At 36.1% G+C, this 23,879-nt stretch overlaps 1 protein-coding gene across 4 annotated transcripts in view; it reads left to right on the top strand.

Moving 5' to 3' along the window:
- Window positions 1–22,101, top strand: part of RALGPS2 (Ral GEF with PH domain and SH3 binding motif 2) — a 224,168-nt gene extending 202,067 nt beyond the window's left edge. For all 4 annotated transcript variants that reach the window (XM_032160889.2, XM_058441904.1, XM_032160893.2 and 1 more), the window contains 3 exons: window positions 3,813–3,918; window positions 8,845–8,936; window positions 18,338–22,101. In XM_032160889.2, coding sequence (XP_032016780.1) covers window positions 3,813–3,918; window positions 8,845–8,936; window positions 18,338–18,367 — 228 coding nt within the window. In that variant the 3' untranslated portion in view covers window positions 18,368–22,101. The remainder of the gene's footprint in view (window positions 1–3,812; window positions 3,919–8,844; window positions 8,937–18,337) is intronic.
- The last annotated feature ends 1,778 nt before the right edge of the window (window positions 22,102–23,879 follow it).

Raw genomic sequence — 23,879 nt, 5'->3', positions numbered from 1 at the left:
ACATTGTGCACATGTACCCTAAAACCTAAAGTATAAAAAAAAAAACCGTCAAAAAAAGAAAATAATGCCAGGCATTATTTTTATTTTTATTACTTTGCAAGTGAAATAAAACTGGCTTGAATGAGAAAAAAAAAAAAAAACTTAACCAAATGATACTGTGTAATTCAGAGTAATTCAGAGAAACTCTTCTTTATTCTCATAGTTTTAGCCCTTTAATCAAACCAGAGGTATAGAAAAGAACATTGTTGGTTTAAATGAATGTGGGAAGTACCATAAGATAGCATTGCCTTTCTTTATCAGCCATACCCACCACCTGCCACTGTCCTGACCATCATGACTCATTGTCTTGCTTTTCTTCAGAGTGTTAGCATATATGTTTCCCTAATTAATCCATGGTTTCATTTTTTAACTGTACCTCAGTGGGATCATATATATTCTTAAGCACTAGCTTTTTTGCTCACTGTTATTATATAATTGTTAAGATAGCTCTTGCATTGAGATAAAGGACTTGAGTGAAGGATCATGGAGATTTCTTCTGTGAATATTCATTTTTTGTATTCTGGTCAAATTGACAATAATGCCTATATACCCTACAACATTTACACAGATTAGTTTTGCTAGAACAATTTGTAGAGTTAGTACTCCTGTTCTCAAAGTGAGAAAAAGGTTGGATTCATTCAGTTCAATTAAATCCTTTATCTTCATATAGAAAGTAACTTTTCACATAGCCACATTGAGATACTTGCTGGATAGATTTCACTTAGCTGACTGTTGTAGAAAAGTCATTATTCAAAATAAAATGATTATTTTGTTTTTTTCTTTTTTCTTAGTTTCAATGAGAAAAAGTCCAAATTAGAGAAATTATAACTGAATTTGTCATCTAATGGATATGTTAAATATTGTTTTGTGCTTTGCATTGTTGCTTGTGCATAAAAAGTTACTAGTATGTTATAGTTTGGGTTTTTAATTACATGAAGTTTTTGATAGGTAATGTATGCAAAATGTTTGGAAATTAAAGCATAGCAGGTTGTGAGAAAATCTTATTGAGTACCATGGAAATTGACCACATTTCTCATCTTTTCTAATTAAATTAAAATATAATTAAAGAATAAATTTGAAGAACAGGTTAGAGGGTATAGAGACAGGTCTATATCTATATTTAGTATTAATTTTGAGATAGAAAAATATGGCACAGAACTAAATGGAAGAAAAAAATTTTAATCGTTTTCAAATAAAGTTAAAATACAAATACATTGGAGGAAAATATCTGCTATATGTAAGCAACCGATAAAAGATTAAAATCACTATTTAAACATATCACCACCTGTGTTGTTGTTGTTTTTGGGTTTTGTTTTGTTTTTTTTTTTTTGCCAAAATATTTAACTTGAATCTTATGAGGAAATAATCAAATGCAAATTGTGGGACATTCTATGAGACAACTGGCCTAGATTCTTAAAAAGTCAAAAACTTGGCAGGTGGAGTAAGGGCAGGGGGACAGGAGGACTGTTCTAGATTAAAGGAGACTTGACAACTAAATGCCATGTATGTTTTTTAGTTGAATCCTGGAGTTATATTGGGGAAAAAATTTAAAAAGCTATAAAGGTTATTATTGGAACAACTTAAGAAAATGTACTATGGACTTTATGTGGTTGTCTCTTCAATTTCTTAGAAATGACAATTACGTTGTGATTGTATAGGAATATATTCTTGTTATTAAAAGACACGTGTTGAAATATTTAGGGTTCAATGTTAGGATGTCTGCAATTTGCATTTGAATGTTCAGAGAGATCAAATACAAAAATGTAGATTAAGGATATATGGCTAATCATTGTGGCATTCTCAACTTCTATACAGTTTGAATTTTTTCAAAATAAAAAGCTGGAGGAGAAAAAAAATCATAGATTAAAATACACCTGTTCATGTATATATATAAACCCAGAAGTGGGACATATGGAAGTCTGTATACCTTATTTTAGTATTCTATAAAGTATATAATTTTTTGCCTATGAAGAACAGAGTTTGTGTGGGTAGAGTGATCAACCTCACTTACTATTTAAAAATGCAAATTAAGGGAGACACTTTCCTGCCATTAGACAAAAGTTTAAAAGATTGATGATATAGCATTGGTCATGATATGGGGAAACAGACTGTCATCCATGGCTGGTAAAAATCTAAATTGGTATTGCTTTTGTGGTGGCCAGTCCGAGTCAGTATTTGGCTTGGTAATAACCAGAAATTCCTCATCTGAGAATCTGTCCTACAGAAATTTTTGAACAGGTGCACAAAGATTATCTGTAGAAGAATATTTCTATAATATTTATGACAACAGAAATCTGGAAATACCCAAAATACTTATCAATAAGGAAATGGTTACTGATAGATGAAAAACACAAGTCAGAGTGTAAATATATTCCCCATTAATATGTAAAAACCAACAGCAGCAATGACACAAGCCTCTGATATAATAAATGCATAGAATAAGGTCTGGAGGTTGTCACCTCAAGTGATGATTATGTCTGGGGAATGTGATGGGATTCAGCTGGTGTTTAAAGGGCATTTGCACTCTAGTTTCATCCCTGTTTCTGAAGCAGTTTATGTTGCTTGAGTTACTTTTTATTTTTTGAAAAAAGGAATTGAGGTAGAAGTTTTTGGGCTTAGGAAAAGAATATTAGAAGATCATACTATTCATGTTGAAGTACATTTATGAGCTGTCAAATCAGCAGTCCTGTGGTGGGGCCAATTTCATTCTTCACAGTACTAAAACTTATTGATTTCTTTAGCTTTCATATTTCAATTTCATGTTGTTATAAATGTGCCATGTTCATTCTTTTTCCCATTTCCTTTAATCATGAAGCGTATCATACATACAAAAGAAGATAGGTAGTGTACATGTACATTTTAAAGCATAATAAATAAAATGAACACCTGTATACTCTCCACCCAGTATGAGGAACAGAATGTTACTACAACCATCAAAGCCTTCCCAGAGGCATCCACTTCTTTCCTGTCAACCATATCCACAGCCTGTCGCTGTCCTGAATTTCTTGTTAATTGTCGCCTTGTTTTTCTTTAGTGTTTTACCATGTACACTTCCTTATACAATGCACTGTTTCATTTTTAAACAATACCTGAATGGCTTCACATACATAGTCTTAAGCACTAGCTTAAGCCAGCCTGTTCTTTTATAACTGCCCTTTCTCATAATTAAAAAAAGAAGTTGTAGCTAAAATAATAATAATGAAAGAATAGTTAACTACAAAAGTAATAGACATGCTAAGAATACCCTTCTTTTTTGAAAAATACAAGTAAGAATATTGTCATTAAGAATTATCTGGTTGCAGGGAGCTGAGATCACACAACTGCACCACAGCCTGGGCAACAGAGTGAGACTGTCTCAAGAAAAAAAAGAACTCTGATAGCACTGCTGATTTATTACATCATCAGATTTAAGATAGCATAGCTACTAAAATGCAAATGTCCTTCCTATAAGTAGTACAGTAATTCAGAAAAAAACAACAGATTAATATATCATATTCACAAACATATTATGCTCTCTGGGAATAGAGAATAGGTCAGTTAGGTTTTGATGAAGAGTTGAAGCTGGGAAGGTCTGGAAAGTAGGAGATGATCTGAAGAAGGCATGCCTAGGATGAAATTCAGCAGTAAAAGGCCCCAGGCTGACCGAGACCAGCATGAAGTCACAAATCTCATCTTTCATTAGGAGAAACTGAAAATACACTCCCTAACACTGAAGTTTTGCTAGAATAAACCATAAATTTTCTGTTTCCACTAATTATCTTTTTTTCTCTCAGTTCAAATCAACATCCAATAAGAATGTATCTGTGGTAGGATGGATGGTGATGATGGCTGATGACCCTGAACATCCTGATCTCTTCCTGCTGACTGACTCTGAGAAAGGTGAATTGTTAGAATAACTGGGGCTTACGATACTGCATATATATATATGTGTTTGTGTATTTGTATGTATGTATGTGTGTGTGTGTATATACATGTCATATATATAATGTTTTATGCATACATGAAGAACTTGATGAGCCAAAACCTAGTTTCACTGGAATACTCAAGAGGGAAAGTGCTTGTGTAGTTTTATCTATTGGGAAATACTTCTGTCCCATTATGTATTTTATTATTTTTTTTATTTTTTTTTTATTTTTTATTTATTTATTTATTTTTTTTGAGACGGAGTCTCCCTCTGTCGCCCAGGCTGGAGTGCAGTGGCGCAATCTCGGCTCACTGCAAGCTCCGCCTCCCGGGTTCACGCCATTCTCCTGCCTCAGCCTCTCCGAGTAGCTGGGACTACAGGCGCCTGCCACCACGCCCGGCTAATTTTTTTGTATTTTTAGTAGAGACGGGGTTTCACCGTGGTCTCAATCTCCTGACCTCGTGATCCGCCCACCTCAGCCTCCCAAAGTGCTGGGATTACAAGGGTGAGCCACCGCGCCCGGCTATGTGTTTTAATAATATTTTTGGAGCTTATTTTCTTTGCTCCATGGGCATATGCTTGAAAATTAAAAGCCCAGCTAATCCCTGGAGACCTAACTAGGAAAGGAGGGAGGGAATTTGAGAATATATACCCCACTGTTACTTCAAATTTTTAGAGACTTGCCATATAGGCCCTACTCCTTCCTTCATCAATACCTTGAAATGGACTGTTATTCTTAAGTTCTGAAAGTGGCAGAGTTTTCCTTTAAATATTTATTCTGTCACTTTTAATTAAATTATTCAGAACCAATATTCTGCAGTCTTATCCACACAGATCTAGAGATGCCACATAATTATTGTATTTATTTAGATGTATTTTATTCTAAAGAATATTTAAGAACAAAATTATTTCTTTTAATCCATAAGCAGCAAAACAGTGACTTTCTGAATATATTTGACTCAGATCACTTTCCAAGTTAATTATAATATTTTACATACAGTATATAGAAAGACACTTATGAATAAAATAACTGGCTATTGGCCATTGGAGTTTATAAAGTAGATATGAGAAATTGGAGGATGGACCATGTAGAATCACATCATATGTTCTTACTCTACCTGTGACTGTAGTGGATACCTCAAGGCTCATCAGAAAATATCCCCAAGTGGTTGCTTTTCTTCCATCATAACAACTGCTAGCTATTGACAAGTACCAGAAAGATACTTTCAGCAGTTCACAACTGGAATATTATGTTACCTTTTATTGATTTCACAAGTATGTTTTGACCTCTGTTTATTCGGATACTATTTTGTATCAACAGATATCCCACTTTTATGATGTTTCAGTGTTTTAAGTAAATAAGTAAGCAAATATGTTGGAGGCAGGAAAAAATAATAATACCAAAATGTCTTGTTTTTAGATTAAGTAGATTGATTTACAGAATAAATACACCCTACTCAGCATTTTTTTCCCATAAGTTATTGGGGTACAGGTGGTATCTGGTTACATGAGTAAGTTCTTTAGTGGTGATTTGTGAGATTTTGGTGCACCCACCATCCAAGCAGCATACAGTGCACTCTATTTGTAGTCTTTTGTCCCTCATCTCCCTTCTCACTTTTCTCCCCAAGTCCCCAAAGTCCATTGTATCATTCTTATGCTTTTGCATCCTCATAGCTTAGCTCCCACATATCAGTGAGAACATATGATGTTTGGTTTTCCATTCCTCAGTTACTTCACTTAGAATAATGGTCTCCAGTCTCATCCAGTTCACTGCAAATGCTGTTAATTCATTCCTTTTTATGGCTGCGTAGTATTCTATCACATATATATACCACAGTTTATTTATCCACTCGTTGATTGATGGGCATTTGGGTTGGTTCCACGATTTTGCAATTGTGAATTTGCTGCTGTGAACATGCGCATGCAAGTATCTTTTTCATATAATGACTTCTTTTCCTCTGGATAGATACCCAGTAGTGGGATTGCTAGATCAAATGGTAATTCTACTTTTAGTTCCTCAAGGAATCGCCACACTGTATTCCATAGTGGCTGTACTAGTTTACATTCCCACCAGCAGTGTAGAAGTGTTGCATGTTTACCACATCCATGCCAACATCTACTGTTTTTTCTTTTTTTTTATTTTTGCCATTCTTGCAGGAGTAAGGTAGTATCCTCATTGTAGTTTTGATTTGCATTTCCCTGATCATTAGTGATGTGGAGCATTTTTTCATTTGTTTGTTGGCCATTTGTATATCTTCTTTTGAGAATTGTCTATTCATGTCCTTAGCCCACTTTTTGATGGGATTGGTTTTCTTCTTACTGATTTGTTTTGAGTTCATTGTAGATTCTGGATGTTAGTCCTTTGTCAGATGTATAGATTGTGAAGATTTTTCTCCCACTCTGTGGGTTGTCTGTTTACTCTGCTGACTGTTCCTTTTGCTGTGCAAACGCTCTTAATTTAATTAGGTCTCAACTATTTATCTTTGTTTTTATTGCATTTGCTTTTGGGTTCTTGGTCATGAAATCCTTGCGTAAGCCAGTGTCTAGAAGGGTTTTCCAATGTTGTCTTCTAGAATTTTTATAGTTTCAGGTCTTAGATAAGTCCTTAATTCATCTTGAGTTGATTTTTGTATAAGGTGAGAGATGAGGATCCAGTTTCACTCTCCTACATGCGGCTAGCCAATTATCCCAGCACCATTAGTTAAAAAGAGTGTCCTTTCCCCACTTTATGTTTTTATTTGCTTTGTTGAAGATAAGTTGGCTGTAAGTATTTGGGTTTACTTCAGAGTTCTCTATTCTATTCCATTGGTCTATGTGCCTATTTTCATACCAGTACCATGCTGTTTTGGTGACTTGTGGCCTTATGGTATAGTTTGAAATCAGGTAGTGTGATGCCTCCAGATTTATTCTTTCACTTGGTCTTGCTTCGGCTGTGGTGGGCTCTTTTTTGATTGTATACGAATTTTAGAGTTGTTTTTTCTAATTCTGTGAAGAATGATAGTGGTATTTTGATGGTGATTGCATTGAATTTGTAGATTGCTTTTGGCAGTATAGTCATTTTCCCAATATTGATTCTACCCATCCATGAGCATAGGATGTGTTTCCATTTATTTGTGTCATCAGTGATTTTTTTCAGCAGTGTTTTGTAGTTTACTTGTAGAGATCTTTTGACTCCTTTGTTAGGTATATTCCTAAGCGGTTGTTTTGTTTTATTTTGTTTTGTTTGTTTTGCAGCTATTATAAAAGGCATTGAGTTCTTGATTTGATTCTCTGTTTGGTTGCTGTTGGTGTATAGAAGCCTACTCAAAATTTTGAATTCAAAGCCCCAGCCTCCTTCCCATATCAAAGGCATAATTCATGAAATTACATTTTAACATGAGAGCATTTTCATTGGATTTAGTTAACAGATTCTTTGTTTTCTTCAGTTTCTCTTAGCATGCCAAATACAACTACTTCAGGTAGCCAAAATTTTATGAAGTCTATCTATACTAATGGTTTTTTGCAAGGGAGGGGTGAGTATGTAAATTGTAGCTGTGACCAGCTTAATTGTAGATATGGCTTCTTTTCACATTGACCTAATGTCTGTGTCTGAGTTCAGCAAGTGTAACAATGTTACTTGACTAATTAAACATTTGGTGAGGAAACAATTACTTCGGAAAGTGAAAAAGTTATTTGAGTGTTAGAGTCTCAAGGAAAAGCTGAATAATGCTTAAATATAGTTAGGCTCTTGGCCATTGAATGCATTTATTAAGGAAAGAATAGAATTCAACAAAAATTGCGAAATAAAAAGAACTTAGGTCAATGAAAAAAGGAAATAAAGCTTAATTTAGAGCAGCCTATAGTACATGGATCCTTTCTTTTCTCAATTTATTGCTTCCTCACCTTAATACATATAACCATTTAAAATATCCTCATTATATGTCAGTCTTGAATTAAAGTCAATATAGAAACTACAAAATACACACAGCACAAATGAATTTCTAATTTCTTAAAAGAGAGAAAGTTGCCTCCTAGACTTTCCCCAAGAGCCCTCAACAGAGCCGGAAATCTGTAATAATATTGACAAGTATCTTGTAACTAAAGACTAAAAGCATAGTCTATCAATGTTACATGACTAATCCTTAATTATATTAAATAGCTAGTGTTTAAGTGTTAAACATGTTGAAGCATTTTGGCATGTTAAAACTTAACATTAACATCTACTAATATTTAGGCCAGGTGTGGGGGCTCACGCCTGTAATCCCAGCCCTTTGGGAGGCCAAGGCAGGCACATCACTTGAGGTCAGGAGTTCGAGACCAGCCTGGCCAACATGGTGAAACCCCGTCTCTACTAAAAATACAAAAAACTTAGCTGGGCATGGTGGTGCACACCTGTAATCCCAGTTTCTTGGGAGGCCAAGGCACGAGAATCTCGTAAAACTGGGAGGCAGAGGTTGCAATGAGCTGAGATCATGCCACTGCACTCCAGCCTGGGCGACAGAGCGAGACTCCATCTCAAAAAAAAAAAAAATCTAATATTTAGATCGTCTAAGTAGTAAGTATTCAGAACCAATATTCTGCAGTCTTATCCACACAGATCTAGAGATGCCACACAGTTATTTTATTTAGGTGTATTTTCTTCTAAAGAATATTTAAGGAGACAAAATTATTTCTTCTAATTCATAAGCAGCAAAAGTGACTTTCTGAATATATGATAGCATGTAAATGTGTTGCATCAAGAACTCTTTATTGTATTGGAAATACAATAAAAATAGGAAACACAATAAAATGGAGGTGTTGAATAGAATTCTAAAACTGAAAACTCTTGTCATGTTTAATTTGCTCATTATTATCTGGCAGAATTATTATGTGTCATTGTCCTTACATTTTTAATATTTCCCCCTTATTTTGGATAATTTTAGGAAATTCGTACAAGTTTCAAGCTGGCAGTAGAATGAATGCAATGTTATGGTTTAAGCATTTGAGTGCAGCCTGCCAAAGTAACAAACAACAGGTAAGCATTTCTCCTAATTCTCAGAATAGTCCATAATTTGGGAATATACGTAAAAGAGTTCCAAGAGAAGTAAACAGACTAGTTCTGAATTAACTAGGAGAATGGTGGTGTTTTTATTCTTGTTGATTACAGTTAATAAGACATGAAGGTCTACATCTTAGTGAGGAGCTAGACAATAATCATGCAAACAAGTAACAAAATTTCAAACAGTCAGAACTATATAAAGAAAACAATGGAAGTATGTGATGTAGAGCAATGGGAGTACAGACAACTTTTGATAACATAAGGGTGGGCAGCAAAGATCTGCCTGAGGAGATGGTACTGACAAGAACCACAAGAAGGAACGAGCTATAAGGAGACCAGAGTGCTGTTTAAGGGAAGAGCAAGTGCAGGGAGCCTGAAGCTGGAACAAGCTTAAGGTGAGTTCAAAGCACAGAAAGGTAGCTAGTATAGTAGTCAGAGTATAGTTCTCTAAAGGGTAAAAATTAGATGGCATATTAAATTAATAAAAATTATTTGAATTCATCTTTATTGCATCTGTTGACAATTTGATGTGGGTTTCTGTGGTGGTAGTGAAACCAAAAACCATTTGAATTTTATTTGCTTTTATTTTACTGAAACAAAAATGGTCTAATTGAAAGGCTTTCAGCTGCAGAAGAGCAGGAATCCATTGTGTTGTTTTCCCCAAACCCTGTTGCACAGAGTTGAACCACAGATTGGTAGAGCAGACATAAAAAACATAGCCGCATTTATAGAAATTTATATAGACTTTTTGTAGAACCAGTTGTTTGTTAAATATATTTGAAAATCATTGACTTAGCATATTGATAATGCAGAAGTCTATAGTTAGCATTATCAGTAGGTAATATTGAATATGATACACTATATAAGCTTAGAAAGCTTACGGAAGTATTTTTCACCCTGTCATATCAGGATGTAAGTTATTACCCTTTCTTGATAATCGAAACTAAGGCTCCTTAATACAAAATGACCTACACGGGTTACACGAGTAAAAAATGGTGGATTCAAACTTTCTTCATCCTTTAAGTCCATTCGCTTTGTTTGTTTTTTGACTTTTGGGTTCAGAGAGTACTTGTGCAGGTTTGTTACATGGGTATATTGCGTGTCACTGAGGTTTGGTGTGTAAATGATCCTGTCACCCAGGTAGTGAGCAGAGTACCCACTGGTTTTTCAACCGTTGCCCCTCTCGCACCCTCCCCCCTCTGGTGATGCTCAGCGTTGATTGTTCTCATCTTTGTGTCTAGGTATATTCAATGTTTACCTCCCACTTATAAGTGAGAACATGCAGTATTTGGTTTTCTGTTCCTGCATTAATTCACTTAATGGTCTCCAGCTGCATTCATGTTGCTGCCAAGGACATAATTTCACTGTTTTTTAAAAATCACTGTGTAGTATTCCATAGCATATATGTACCACATTTTCTTTATCCAATCCACTGTTGATGGGCACCTAGGTTGATTCCATGTCTTTGCTATAGTGTATACTGCTGGAATGAACATACATGTGTCTTTTTGGTAGAACAATTTATTTTCCTATGGGCATATGCTCAGTAATGGGATTGCTGGGTTGGATGGTAGTTCTGTTTTAAGATCTTTGAGAAATCTCCAAGCTGCTTTCCACGGTGGCTGAACTTACATTCCCACCAAGTGTATGAGTATTCCCTTTTCTCTGCAACCTTGCCAACGTCTGTTATTTTTTGACTTAGCCATTCTGACTGGTGTGAGATGGTATCTCATTGCAGTTTTGATTTGCATTTCTCTGGCAATTAGTGATATTGGCCGTTTTTCAAATGCTTGTTGGCCATGTGTATTTCTTCTCTTGAGAAGTGTCTGTTCATGTCCTTCGCCCACTTTTTAATGGGGTTGTTTTTTGCTGCAAATTTAAGTTCCTTATAGATTCTAGATATTAGACCTTTTTCAGATACATAGTTTGAAAATATTTTCTCTCATTCTCTAGGAATGTTGGTTTATTCTGCTGATAGTTTCTTTTGCTATGCAGAAGCTTGCTAATTAGGTCCTGTTTGTCAGTTTTTGTTACAACTGCTTTTGGAGTCTTCATTGTGAAGTCTTTGCCAGGGCCTGTGTCCAGAGTGGTATATCCTAGGTTATCTTTCAGGGTTTTTATAGTTTTAGGTTTTGCATTTAAGTCTTTAATCCATCTTGAGTTGATTTTTGTATACAGTGTAAGGAAGGGGTCCAGTTTTAATCTTCTGTATATGGCTATCCAGTTATCCTAGCAGCATATTGAATAGGGAGTCTTTTCCCCATTGCTTGTTTTTGTCAGCTTTATCAAAGATCAGATGGTAGTAGGTGTGAGGCATTATTTCTGGGCTCTCTATACTGTTCCATTGGTATCTGTTTTTGTGCCAGTACCATGCTATTTTTTGGTTACTGTAGTCTTGTAGTATAGTTTGAAGTCAGATAGTGTGATGCCTCCAGCTTTGTTCTTTTTACTTAGAATTGCTTTAGCTATTTGGGCTGTTGTTGTTGTTGTTGTTGTTGTTCCATATGAATTTTAGAATGGTTTTTTCTAATTCTTTGAAGAATGTCATTGGTAGTTTGATAAGAACAGCATTGGATCTGTAGATTGCTTTGGACAATATGGACATTTAACAGTATTCTTCCAGTCCGTGAGCATGGAATGCTTTTCCATTTGTTTGTGTCATCTCTGATTACTTTGAGCAATGTTCTGTAATTCCCTTTTTTTTTTTTAACTTTTTTTTTTGGAGACAGAGTCTTGCTCTGTCTCCAGGCTGGAGTGCAGTGGCGTGATCTCGGGTCATTGCAACCTCCACCTCCCGGGTTCAAGCGATTCTCCTGCCTCAGTCTCCCGAGTAGCTGGGAGTACAGGCGCATGCCACCATGCCCAGCTAATTTTTTGTATTTTTAGTAGAGACGGGGTTTCACTGTGTTAGCCAGGATGGTCTCGATCTCCTGACCTTGTGATCCACCCACCTCCACCTCCCAAAGTGCTGGGATTACAGGTGTGAGCCACTGTGCCCGGCTTGTAATTCTCATAGTAGAGATCTTTTACCTCCTTGATTAGCTGTATCCCTAGATACTTTTTTCTTTTTGTGGCTATTGTAAATGGAATTGTGTTCTTGATTTGGCTCTCAGTTTGAATGTTATTGGTGTATAGAAATGCTGTTGATTTTTGTACATTGATTTTGTATCCTGAAACTTTGCTGAAGTTGTTCATCAGATCTAGGAGCTTTGGGGCAGAGACTATGGGGTTTTCTAGATATAACATCATATAGTCTTAAGAGAGATGGTTTGACTTCCTCTTTCTATTTGAATGCCTTTTATTTCTTTCTGTTGTCTGATTGCTCTGTCTGGGACCTCCAGTAAGTACTATGTTGAATAAGAGTGGTTAGAGTGGGCATCCTTGTCCTCTTCCAGTTCTGTAAGGGAATACTTCCAACTTTGGCCCATTTAGAATGATGTTGCTGTGGGTTTGCCATAGATGACTCTTACTATTTTGAGATATGTTCTTTCAGTGCCTAATTTGTTGAGGGCTTTTAATATGAAAGGATGTTGAATTTTATCAAAAGCCTTTTTTGCATCTTTTGAGATGATCATATGGTTTTCTGTTTTTAATTTTGTTTATGTGGTGAATGACATTTATTGATTTGCATCTGGTGAACCAACCTTGCATCTCAGGAATAAAGTCTACTTGATTGTGGTAAATTAACTTTCTGATATGCTGCTGGATTCAGTTTGCCAATATTTTGTTGAGAATTTTTGTGTCTGTGTTCATCAGTATATTGACCTGTAGTTCTGTTTTTTTCATTGTGTCTCTGCTAGTTTTTGGTATCAGAATGATGTTGGCTTCATGGAATGAGTTAGGGAGGAGTCTTTCTCGATTTTTCAGAATATTTTCAGGAGGATTGGTTCTAGCTCTTTTTTGTACATGTGGTAGAATTCAACTGTGAAATCCATCTATCCCAAGGCTTTTTTGGGTTGGTAGGTTGTTTATTACTGATTCAGTTTTGGAACTCATTATTGGTCTTTTTAGGGATTCAGTTTCTTCCTCATTCAATCTTCAGAGGTTGTGTTTCCAGGAATTTATACATTTCTTTTAGGTTTTCTAGTTTGTGTGCATGTAAGTGTTAGTCTCTGAGGATTTTTTGTTTTTCTGTGGAGTCAGTTGTATGTCACCTTTGTAATTTCTGATTGTGATTATTTGGATCTTTTCTCTTGTTTTATTTGTTAATCTAGCTACCAGTCTATCGATCTTGTTTTTTCTTTCAAAGAACCAACTTTTGGTTTCATTGCTCTTTTGTATGCATTTTCACATTTCAATTTCATTCACTTCTGCTCTGATTTTGGTTATTTCTTTTTGCTAGCTTTGGGGTTGGTTTCGTTTTGTTTTTCTAGTTCCTCCAGGTATGATGTTAGGTTGTTAATTTGAGCTCTTTCTAACTTCTTGACATAGGTATTGAGTCTGGTATGTTGTGTCTCGTTTTCCTTAGTTTTAAATCGTTTTTTGATTTCTGTCATAATTTCATTCTTTACCCAAAAGTCATTTGGAAGAAAGTTGTTTAAGTTCCATATAATTGTGTGGTTTTGAGAAACCTTCTTGGTATTGATTTCTAGTTTTATTGTACCGTAGTCTGAGGGTATGGTTGGTATGATTTCAATTTTTTTGAATATGTTGGCACTTGCTTTATGGCCAAGCATGTGGTTGATCTTAGAGAATGTGCCTTGTGCCAGTGAGAAGAATACATATTCTTGTATTGTTGAATGAAGTATTCTGTAGATGTCTGTTGGGTCTAGTTTGTCAAATGTTAAGTCCAGAACATTTTTGTTAGTTTTCTGCCTCAGTGATCTGCCTGACAGTATCAGTGGGGTGTTAAAGTCTTCCATTATGTAGTTATCTAAGTCTCTTTGTAGGTCTCTGAGAACTTATTTTCTGAATCTAGATACTCCAATTTTGGGTGCATATATCTTTAGGATAGTTATGTCTTCTGGGTGAACTGAACCCTTCGTCATTATGTAATACCCTTCTTTGTCCTTTTTGACCATTGTTAGTTTATAGTCTGTTGTATCTAATATAAGACTAGCAACCTTTGTTCTTTTTTGTTTTCCATTTGCTTGGTAAATCTTTCTCTATACCTTTACTTTGTGCCTACGTATGTTGTTACATGTGAGATGGTTCTCTTGAAGACAGCAGACAGTTGGGTCTTGCTTCTTTGTCCAGCTTGCCACTTTGCCTTTATAGCCTGTTTACATTCAAGGTTACTATTGATGTGTGAGGATTTAATCCTGTCATCATGTTGTTAGCTGCTTGTTATGTAGACTTCATTGTATCGTTGCTTTATAGTGTCAGTAGACTATATACTTAAGTGTGTTTTTGTGGTGGCAGTTATTTTTCTTTCATTTCCACATGTAGCACTCCTTAAAGGACCTCTTGTAAGGCAAGTCTGATGACAGTGAATTCCTTAGTCTTTGCTTGTCTGAAAAGGATTTTCTGTTTCCTTCACTTATGAAGCTTAGTTTGGTGGGACATGAAATTCCAAGCTGGAATTTCTTTTCTTTAAGGATGCTAAAAATAGGCCCCCAGCCTCTTCTGACTTGTAAGGTTTCTACTGAAAGGTCCACTGTTAGCCTGATGAGGTTCCCTTTACTGCCCCTTTTCTCAAGCTCCATTTAAGATTTTTTTCTTTTGTATTGACCTTGGAGAATGTGATGATTAAGTGTCTTGGGGATGGTCATCTTGTATAGTATCTTGTGGGGAGTCTGAATTCCTTGAGTTTGCACATCAACTTCTGTAGCAAGATTGGGATAATTTTTGTGGACTGTATCCTCAAATATGTTTTCCAAGTTGCTTACTCTGTCTCCTTTTCTTGCAGTAACACCAGTGAGTCATAGGTTTAGTCTCTTTACATAATCCCATATTTATCAAAGGTTTTGCTCATTTTTAAAAATTTTTTCATTATTGTTGTCTCTGTTAATTTGAAGGAGTGCTCTTCGAGTTCTGAGATTCTTTCCTTGGTTTGGTCTATTCTGTTGTTAATGCTTCCAATTGCATTATGAAATTCCTAGGCTGGGAGTGGTGGCTCTCACCTGTAATCCCAGCACTTTGGGAGGCCAAGGCAGGCAGATTGCTTGAGGTCAGGAGTTCGGGACCAGCCCAGCCAACATGGTGAAACCCCGTCTCTGCTAAAAATAGAAAAATTAGCCAGGCATGTTGGTGCACACCTGTAGTCCCAGCCACTAGGGAGGCTGAGGCAGGAGAATCGCTTGAACCTGGGAGGCGGAGGTTGCAGTGAGCCAAGATCATGCCACTGCACTCCAGCCGGGGCAACAGAGCAAGACTCCATCTCAAAAAAAAAAAGAAAAGAAAAGAAAAAGAAATTCCTAGAGTGAATTTTTAAATTTCAGAGGTTCAGTTTGGTTCTTTCTTAAAATGGCTGTATTATCTTTCAACTCTTGGATTGTTTTACTGTTTTCCTTAAACTGGGTTTCACTTTCTCCTGTATCTCACTGAGCTTCCTTGCTATTCAGATTCTAAATCCTAAGTCTGTCATTTCAGTCTGGTTAAGAACCATTGCTGGGAACCCGTTGTAGTTGTCTGGAGGTAAGAAGACACTGTGGTTTTTAGAGTTGCTAGAGTTCTTGCGTTGGTTCTTTCTCATCTGTGAGGGTTGATGTTCCTTTATCCTTTGAAGTTGCTGACTTTTGGATGGTGCCTTTTGTTTTTATGTTCTTGATTTCCCTTTAGGGTTTGACTGTGGTGTAAGTTGGGTATAGTCAATTGGCTTCCTTTCTGGATGTCTTCAGAGAGCCAAGGTTCAGCTTGGCACTCCTGGGCTGTGTGCTCTAACTCCCAAGGGGATGGGACTAGGCCCCTGGCTTTTTCCTCTGGCCTCTTGAGGTCGACCACCAGCTGCACTGGGTGGACCAAGGTGCTCCCAGGCTGCTGGCAAAACCTCTCCATCAGGGGCTACTGGCAAAAGCACTTCCTCAGGGGCCACTGGTGAAAGTGTTCTGGCAGGATGGTGGAGGCCACTGGTAAAAGCATTATGGTGACAATCACCCACAAAAGCATTCCAACAGAATAGTGGAAGCTGCACTGTGTGCCTGCTCCCATGGGAGTGGCCAAACAAGGACTTTGGAAGGGGCCAGCAGACAATGGGACATGCAGCTCAGACTCATCCTAGTCCCATGGGAAAGACAGCCCTGCTGTCTCCAAATATGGCAGTTAACAAAGGTCAGGGCCACCTAGAGGAGTATGAAGAGCCTTGGTGGGTGGGCGCCTATGGCCGTGTTCCTTTGCAGCTTTCCCCACACCATACACCCTGGGCTCCATGTAGACCTAAGCTCTGTCTCTGCCAGCTCTCCAGGCAGTTCTCCCTGGCAACTCAAATATCCAGGAGGATTATGGGATCTCCTGCCACTAGGATCCCAACGGTTTGTGGTGAGAGTGGGCCATTCAACAGTTACTTTACTCACCCCTTCCTTAGGAGCTGTTCAGGGCCAGGAATGAGTCCCAGCACTCCACAACCCTGTGCAGGGTTCCTAGCTTCTTCGCTCTTCAACCCTGGTTCTGCATCATCTCTCCACCCACTCTCAGAAAATTGGTGATTTTCTCTCAGTGCATCCTCTCAGAAGATAGGCTTGGAGTATGCTGGTCTACTAGATACTCAGATGTCTCTTGGTGGGAGAAGCTCTTCCTGGCTGTATCTAGTTGGCCATCTTGTCCCAATCCCAAGGGCATTTTTGTTAAATATTGTTGGAGTGGGCTTTGTTCTCTCATAATTTTTATTGTTTCAAATATATATGAAACACCAATAGCAGTATTTAGTACCATTTTTAGCAACCTCCATAAAGGACATGAAATGTCATAGGGCGAAAATTATTTTTTGCCTTGTCAGGTTAGTGTCTGGGGCAGAATGAAAGAAACAGATCAGGCTTTGTCTAGACTAAGCCTTTCAGGATTCACGTCATTGCTATACATTTTCTTTAAATGTAATTTAGGGTATTAAGACTTTTTTTTTAAATCTCAGATTCCAAGACGAATCTAGACAATATATACATATACCAGCTTAAAGGTTCAATTTCTTTTACTGTATTAGTGAGTATTTCTGTGGAGCAAGTCAACCAGATGTGTATAAATATTTGTTTCTATACTTGCAAGAATTAGAATAGTGGCAAATTTATAAGTAGAACCTGTGAAAGTTTTGGTAGAAAACTCTGACTCAAATGCAAAATACCTTAAACCACATTCAGGCAACTTAAAAAGAAGTGAAACTTTTACTTTACTTAAATACGAGTTTCTTTTTTTTTTGAGACAGGGTTTCACTCTTGTTGCCCAGCCTGGACAGTGCAATGGTGCGATCTTGGCGCACTGCAACCTCTGCCTCCCGGGTTCAAGCCATTCTTCTGCCTCAGCCTCCTGAGTAGCTGGGATTACAGGCACCCACCACAGGCCCAGCTAATTTTTGTATTTTCAGTAGAGATGGAGTTTCACAGTGTTGGCCAGGCTGGTCTTAAACTCCTGACCTCAGGTGATCTGCCTGCCTCAGCCTCCCAAAGTGCTGGGATTACAGGCGTGAGCCACCGCACCCGGCCAAATACGAGTTTCTTATAATCAGACCTGAAAATTTATACTTTAAGCACTTGAGCATTTGTGTTGTATTTGATTTATAATTCAGTTATGATTACATTGTCCAACATAATTTTTTTATTCAGAAGCTGACACTTGTAAGATATTCATGTTTTTGCATATAATAGGTTTCAGAGAGAGTTTGCTAAACTGTGAGGGCTGTTAAACTGTCGTAACAACAGAAAAGACCACTGACATATGAATACCTCTCCCAGTACAACTTTGGAAAACTGGTTGTGAGGATTTGTTTTAACATAGTGAAACTCTAATAAGGAATTTTGTTTTTCTGTACTTATTTTCATCATGATTTTACAAATAAATTCTTAGTAATGTTTGTTATAAAATTATTTTTGCTGATTTTAAAAATGTGCACCTAGGAATTTTTGTAATATATAATGAGAAAATAAATAATGACAAACAAGTGTATCTGGAATCTCACCCTACCAGAGTCATACTTACTCTTGCTCTCATTTATTCATTCGGTAAACGTCTACTGAGCCCCCTGTGTTAGACAAGAAAGATATTGTCTCTGCCCCTTCTCCTGTATAGATGTAATTTTACTAGAAAGAGTATTAACTCATTTTGGTGATTTTCTCTCAAAAATGTTCTAGCATGTTAATTATTCATAAACTATTGAAGCTCCTTATATCAAGTTCCTTTTCAAAGATACTTAAGTAGAAAGATTTGGGCTTGCCTAAATAACAAGGAAAGATAAGAAATACTCCTTTGAAAAACAACTTTTAAACTCAGTTTTTAATGCTTATATTTTTTAGGTTCCTACAAACTTGATGACTTTTGAGTAGAAGCCTGAGAAAAAAAGAGAGGTGAACTGTTGCTTCTATGTGAGTATGAGGACCTGATAAAAGAGCGCCAGCTATAAACCATCCTGTGCCAGGAAGAACCCAGAGGCTCTGTTTCAGTCTTTGGAGTTCTGAACCAAAAAAGCACTAATTTCAGGGAATGAATTGAGATATTCCCAGAGAACAAATTGGAGTTGCAAAACAAACTGCCATGAACCATGCTTCTTATCTCAGAACTGACCTGTGGAAACCACTGCCTTAAAAGAATGAAAGGAAAACCAACATGAAACACCAAATAGTGTGTGTGAATCTTCTGGCGGTGCTGTGCTTGGAATAGATCGTAGCTAATTTGCATTTCTTTTAACTTTGTAATAATTTTAGAGGGGGGAGTTGCCTTTTTTAGATATGCTTTAAAAAGAAAAAACATATTCTTGTGGATTCCATCAGGAGCTGATTTTGAACCAAGGTGAAGAGACTTAGCAGGAATTGTACCAGCAGCCCACCTGCAAGGTTTGTTCTCCCTCTAGTAGTCTGCAACCTCACTGGCTTTCTCACAGCAAGAGTGTAGGAATGAGAAATGTTAGTCATGTGAGTTCTTGGGTTTGTTTGGGATTGGGTGGGGGTGTTTGTTTTGTTTTGGATGAGGGGAGAATTTTTAAACGCTAAACTTCTGAAATGTAGTACTGTAAGGGGAACATTATTTCCTGCAGGAGGTACAAAGGCTGAGTGTTCATTTGCCAGACACTTTTTTTAAGTAGGTTCCAGAAAACATGGTTGTTTCTAACTAGAGTTAAAGTTTAGCTTTCTATATGAATTCATTGTTGGACCACAGATCTGCTTAAGTAAAGAACTATAATCCCAACCTAAACTTTTCTGAGATTTTATAATAATTAGATCTTTTTCCAAGTTAATTGGATTTTCCCTTCTCCCAGTCATAGGTGGTTTTTATCATCAAGACAGATTGATATTTTGTCAGGATATTTTCTTTTACAGTGTTTAATGTGCATAATGCCAGAGTTATTTTTTTATTATTCATTTTCTCTTTGTTCAATATGAGATTCAGGATCATATTTGTTTAAAAGGTAACACATAGAGGTGTATGTATGTATTTTGTTATAAGACGTGCAAAATAATTTTAAGAGGGATAAAGGTGAAAATATCAGATTCTGGAAATTTTAAGTATCTAAACTTTATACTTCTTGTATGATTTACCATAAACATACCAAAACATTTTTCTGAAAATTTACTGTAGGTCTCTGACATGAAACCGTATTTTGTCAGTAGGACCAGGCAGTTTTATGAGAACTCTTCTATGCAATGATGCATTTGATTTCTAAAGTAAATGTTGAATTATAAAAAAAAAAAAGTTTGAAGGTGAGATGCCTTAGAATTTTAACGAAAAATGACACTCAAACAAAGGCTATATGTCGAATGTTATAAACTCTTGAGACATAATGAATTTTAGCAGTGGCCTAGAGTAAGCTAATGCTTTGAGACCGATATCTACTAATAGACTTCTGTTACTTTGGGCCTCACATAAAATTTCTCACATTCGTATTTAGATAATTTTATACTTTTTTATTATAAGTATTTTGCCCTTGAGTCCATGAAACTTCAATAGAAAATATTGCTTATACAATAATTAGCTTAAAATCCACCCAAAGGAAAAGAGAAGAGCTTTTTTTGAGTGTTAAGTTTTTTAATTTAGTTTTCTGTTTGGAAAGGATGTTAAGAGTTCAAATATGCTTCTTATATAACAGAAATACCATTATTTCTGGGGTTTAGTGACAGAGGCTGGAGAGGGCAAAAGTTTCCTGTGCTGAATGATTTTTCAATTAATACTCTAAGCTTAACCCATGTTGAGTAATAGAAAGACATAGCCAGCAGTATTACTACGTAGACCTTGCACATCTTAGTTTTGTTTTGCATTTTTAAAAATTTCTTAATTTGTTTATTTCTCTTCGGAAATAGCATTTTTGACAGTGGATGTGCTTTTTTAAAAAGTATTGTGAATGAGAACCCTGTGGATTTTTTAATTTCATTTGTTTGTCATAATAAGCTAACATAGAAATGTTGTAGGTTAACCATATCTGTGGAAATATGCAGTTGGAAGTCAGAGCCTGACATCACATAGTTTTGCCAAAGGGAGAGAGCTAAGCTGGAAGATGTGTTTGATACTTTCAGCTCTAAACATTAATGGACATTTGCATAGAGTAAGATAGTGTTCAAATTTGGTTAATAGTTTATAGATAGACTTGTGGCCTCGGACTGACTAAATTTCTTAACAGCACAGAAGTCGTTGTTTTTCTGTCTTTAAAATTTTTTCATTCAGAAAATCAGTCATTGCTTTTTAAGATTATTTTAGCATTTGAAGCAAATTGAAAACAGAAAAGTGAGTTAAAATAGTGTAGGTGAATTTTTTATCTATAATTTACCAAATAATACCTGATAATAATTCAAAGAAAATATGTTACCAAAATATATTAAATATATAGGTAGTTCATTCTTGGGAAGATGAATCTTGTTATTAAGCCTGCCCTCAATTGTAAATAAGTGACTCAAAAACTCAAAATGTTCATCGGCATTAAGGTCATTTGTTTCGCCCTTAGCCAAGAAGAACTCATTAGAAATTCAGTTATAATTTAAATTTAAGCCGGTTTATGATGAGCGTAATGATTGGCATGTTATATAGCCTGTTGAAAATAACTACAGAATGACCTTCCAGAGCACTGTTTTTGGCCTCGTGCCCCCTCTGTTCAGGCTCTGCTTGTTTTTCAGAATATGATTTTTACATCTAGACAGTAAGAATTGAACAAGAACTGATCAGACACACCTTCCTATTTTGTTTTCTTCACTATGTAAATATTATTTGGGTAAACATTACAAAAAGGGATCCAAACAATTTGAGTTTCAGTATTTTTGTCTCCCTAGGCATGTGTTTTAATTTCAAATATTTTTTCTGTGTGGAAAATGCCATGTAGCTATTGCACTACCTTCTGTGTAGACTGTGTGGGTATTGGTTCTTTCTGTATATCAAAAGTCAGGGTGTTTATAACTGCAAAGTTTGTATAAGTGGCTTTACTCCTCTTCTAGAAGATTTATGAGGAGCCTAGGAAGCACTATTGGTACAGGAGGAAAAAAGAATGGAAAACATGTTTACAGACTCTAGCGTTCCTTATTAGCTTAAACTGGGGCCCTCAAAGAGCAGCCTGTTGATCTTTTGGCCAAATGACTTGAGCATAAGTCTTTTATTTCTTTTTAAGGTTAAATCGTAAGCTGTATACCTTTGCTACTGAAAACAAAACTATGGGGCATCATACTAATTGAAAATCAATAGTAATAGGTTTAATCCATTGGCTTTTTAAATGAATAGATCTAGTATTGATTTCCTTCCTGTTTTTTTGAGGCACATTCCTTTACAACCAGGGTTTAAACCACCATGTAATCATCTTCTGCAAACAAGGGGTACCAGTGTTGCCTAACAGAAGATAATCTTTAATACAGCAAATCCTCTGCTTCAAAGGTTTTTTAAATAGTTGGATCCCTTTTTGAAAATGAAGATGAGTTTCACTGTGTCCAGTTGGAATAATAGTACTGCTGTTGCATGAATAGATGATACAAAGCAAGTGATGAGGTTGGTCTGACTTCTTTAGTGACCTTTTAGGGTTTGCTTTTATTTTCTCTCTCTTTTTTGTATTATTTCTTTCAAACATAGTAAATATATGATTTTACAGCCAGAGTGATATTCTGTTTTTTCTAAGCTTTGAGATACAAATATTGCTATTTAATCACATTGATGATGAATTACTTTCCACGTGAACCTTTTCAAAATGATTTAAGTACCTTTGATTTTGCCCCCCTAAAAATGGCTTGTGTCTAAAGTGACATTTTTTTTTCCCTATTTGGAGGGTTCTAATGAAAGAGATCCAGGCATAAAAACTCTTTGGCTTATTGAAAGCAATTTGATTACACCTATGTCTCAAGTTAATAGTGGGGAGAAAATTTGGTCAGTGCCTTATTATTTGAAGAGCAATTTTAGGGCATCAAGTATGACAATAATCACGTGCCCTCTTGCTCCTCTTATTTCAGGAGTGTGTGCTATCCCTCTCTCCACCAGCTTAATCTTTCTCACCCCAAGTCTAACAAAGTCTTTACAGAAACCTCTGTAAGTGACTGTTGCAGTCCTCCTTGGTTTTTGAGTCTTTTTAAACAAGCTCCTACCCTTTTAGAGTAGGAGATTAAAAATAAACCCACCCCAGTCAACCTTTAGATACGCACTCTTAAAAACAAATTTGAAGAGCACTCTTCAGCCAAATTCATTTTTATTTTGTTGTTGATGTTTTGAGCATACATTTATTTAATTATAAGGCCTTTTGGAGAAGCCCTAAAAGAATAAGATACAACCAGAAATATTTGAGTTTTGTTAAATGTACTGAAATCTTGTAATGAAAATCCCTTTGGCCAGAAATGAGATTTATTTCCATTTATTTTTACATTTAAGTAACACTCAAAACAAGCAAGTAGTCACTTAACCTGCCAGTTATTATTTTCTTGAAAATATGCAAGAAAGTAAAAATATCTCTAATATATAAATTAAAGGAAAGTTAAGAGACTAAGCTAGTTTTTTCAGTGAAAGCAAAGCTTGGAAATATTTTACTTCTCTCAATTATTGGAAGACCTGGAGCTACTGGATGTTAACCTGAGTCAAGGTGTTCTTTTCACATTTTTTTAAAGGGCTAGTATGTTCCAGAGTAGGCAAGTAGTCATTCAAGCCAAATGAAAGAGTTAACTGGTCCTTGAGGAGTATTAGCAAAATTTAAATTTTGACACTGGCCATTTGTACTACAGAAGTGATGATGGGATTAAAAGAATACATAATTACAGTGTTTTGGGATTGGGCTCTTTTTTTTCTTAATAGAAAAGCAGAAACTTCATAAACAATAGCTGTGCTTTAGATACCAGTTAACAAATATTGTTTCCCCTGAAGATATGACCTACTAGAACTACTCACATATATAGTCCAATAATTACTGACTTAATAGGTATGGTAAAACAGCGGATAATAAGTCAGCAGGACTCTCGAGTTTCTGTACCTTGATTATTGACAAATTCATTGTTTTACATCCTACTAAGTACATGTGTGTGGGGAGGGGGTGGGGAACTGGTTCACAACATAATCTAAAGGAGATCAAACATCTGTAGGTACAGGTACCCAGTGATAATAATATATCTGAAAACACAAGCCATTTTTATTCTTTATCCCAATTAACTTGAGGTACTCTAATGATGAAGCATTTGATTGCACTATGACCTCCTTGAGTGATGTGCAGCTTGGTTCCTCTCTCACTTTTTGTTTCTTTTTAATATGCAAATGTGAGTGCGCGATCTTCAGTGTGTCTGCATAAGCTAACTTAAAATGAATTTAAGTACAGTTTTCTGAAATATTTCTATTGAAATAAATTACTTAAAATCATGGATTGTGTGAGGATGTTTTTGTTACTGTATTTGCATTTTT

This window comes from Hylobates moloch, unplaced genomic scaffold, assembly GCF_009828535.3.
Source record: "Hylobates moloch isolate HMO894 unplaced genomic scaffold, HMol_V3 SCAFFOLD_8, whole genome shotgun sequence".
NCBI classification, from domain to species: domain Eukaryota; kingdom Metazoa; phylum Chordata; class Mammalia; order Primates; family Hylobatidae; genus Hylobates; species Hylobates moloch.
Note: the sequence above shows the minus strand (reverse complement) of the source record. Positions and strands in the feature narration are given on the sequence as shown.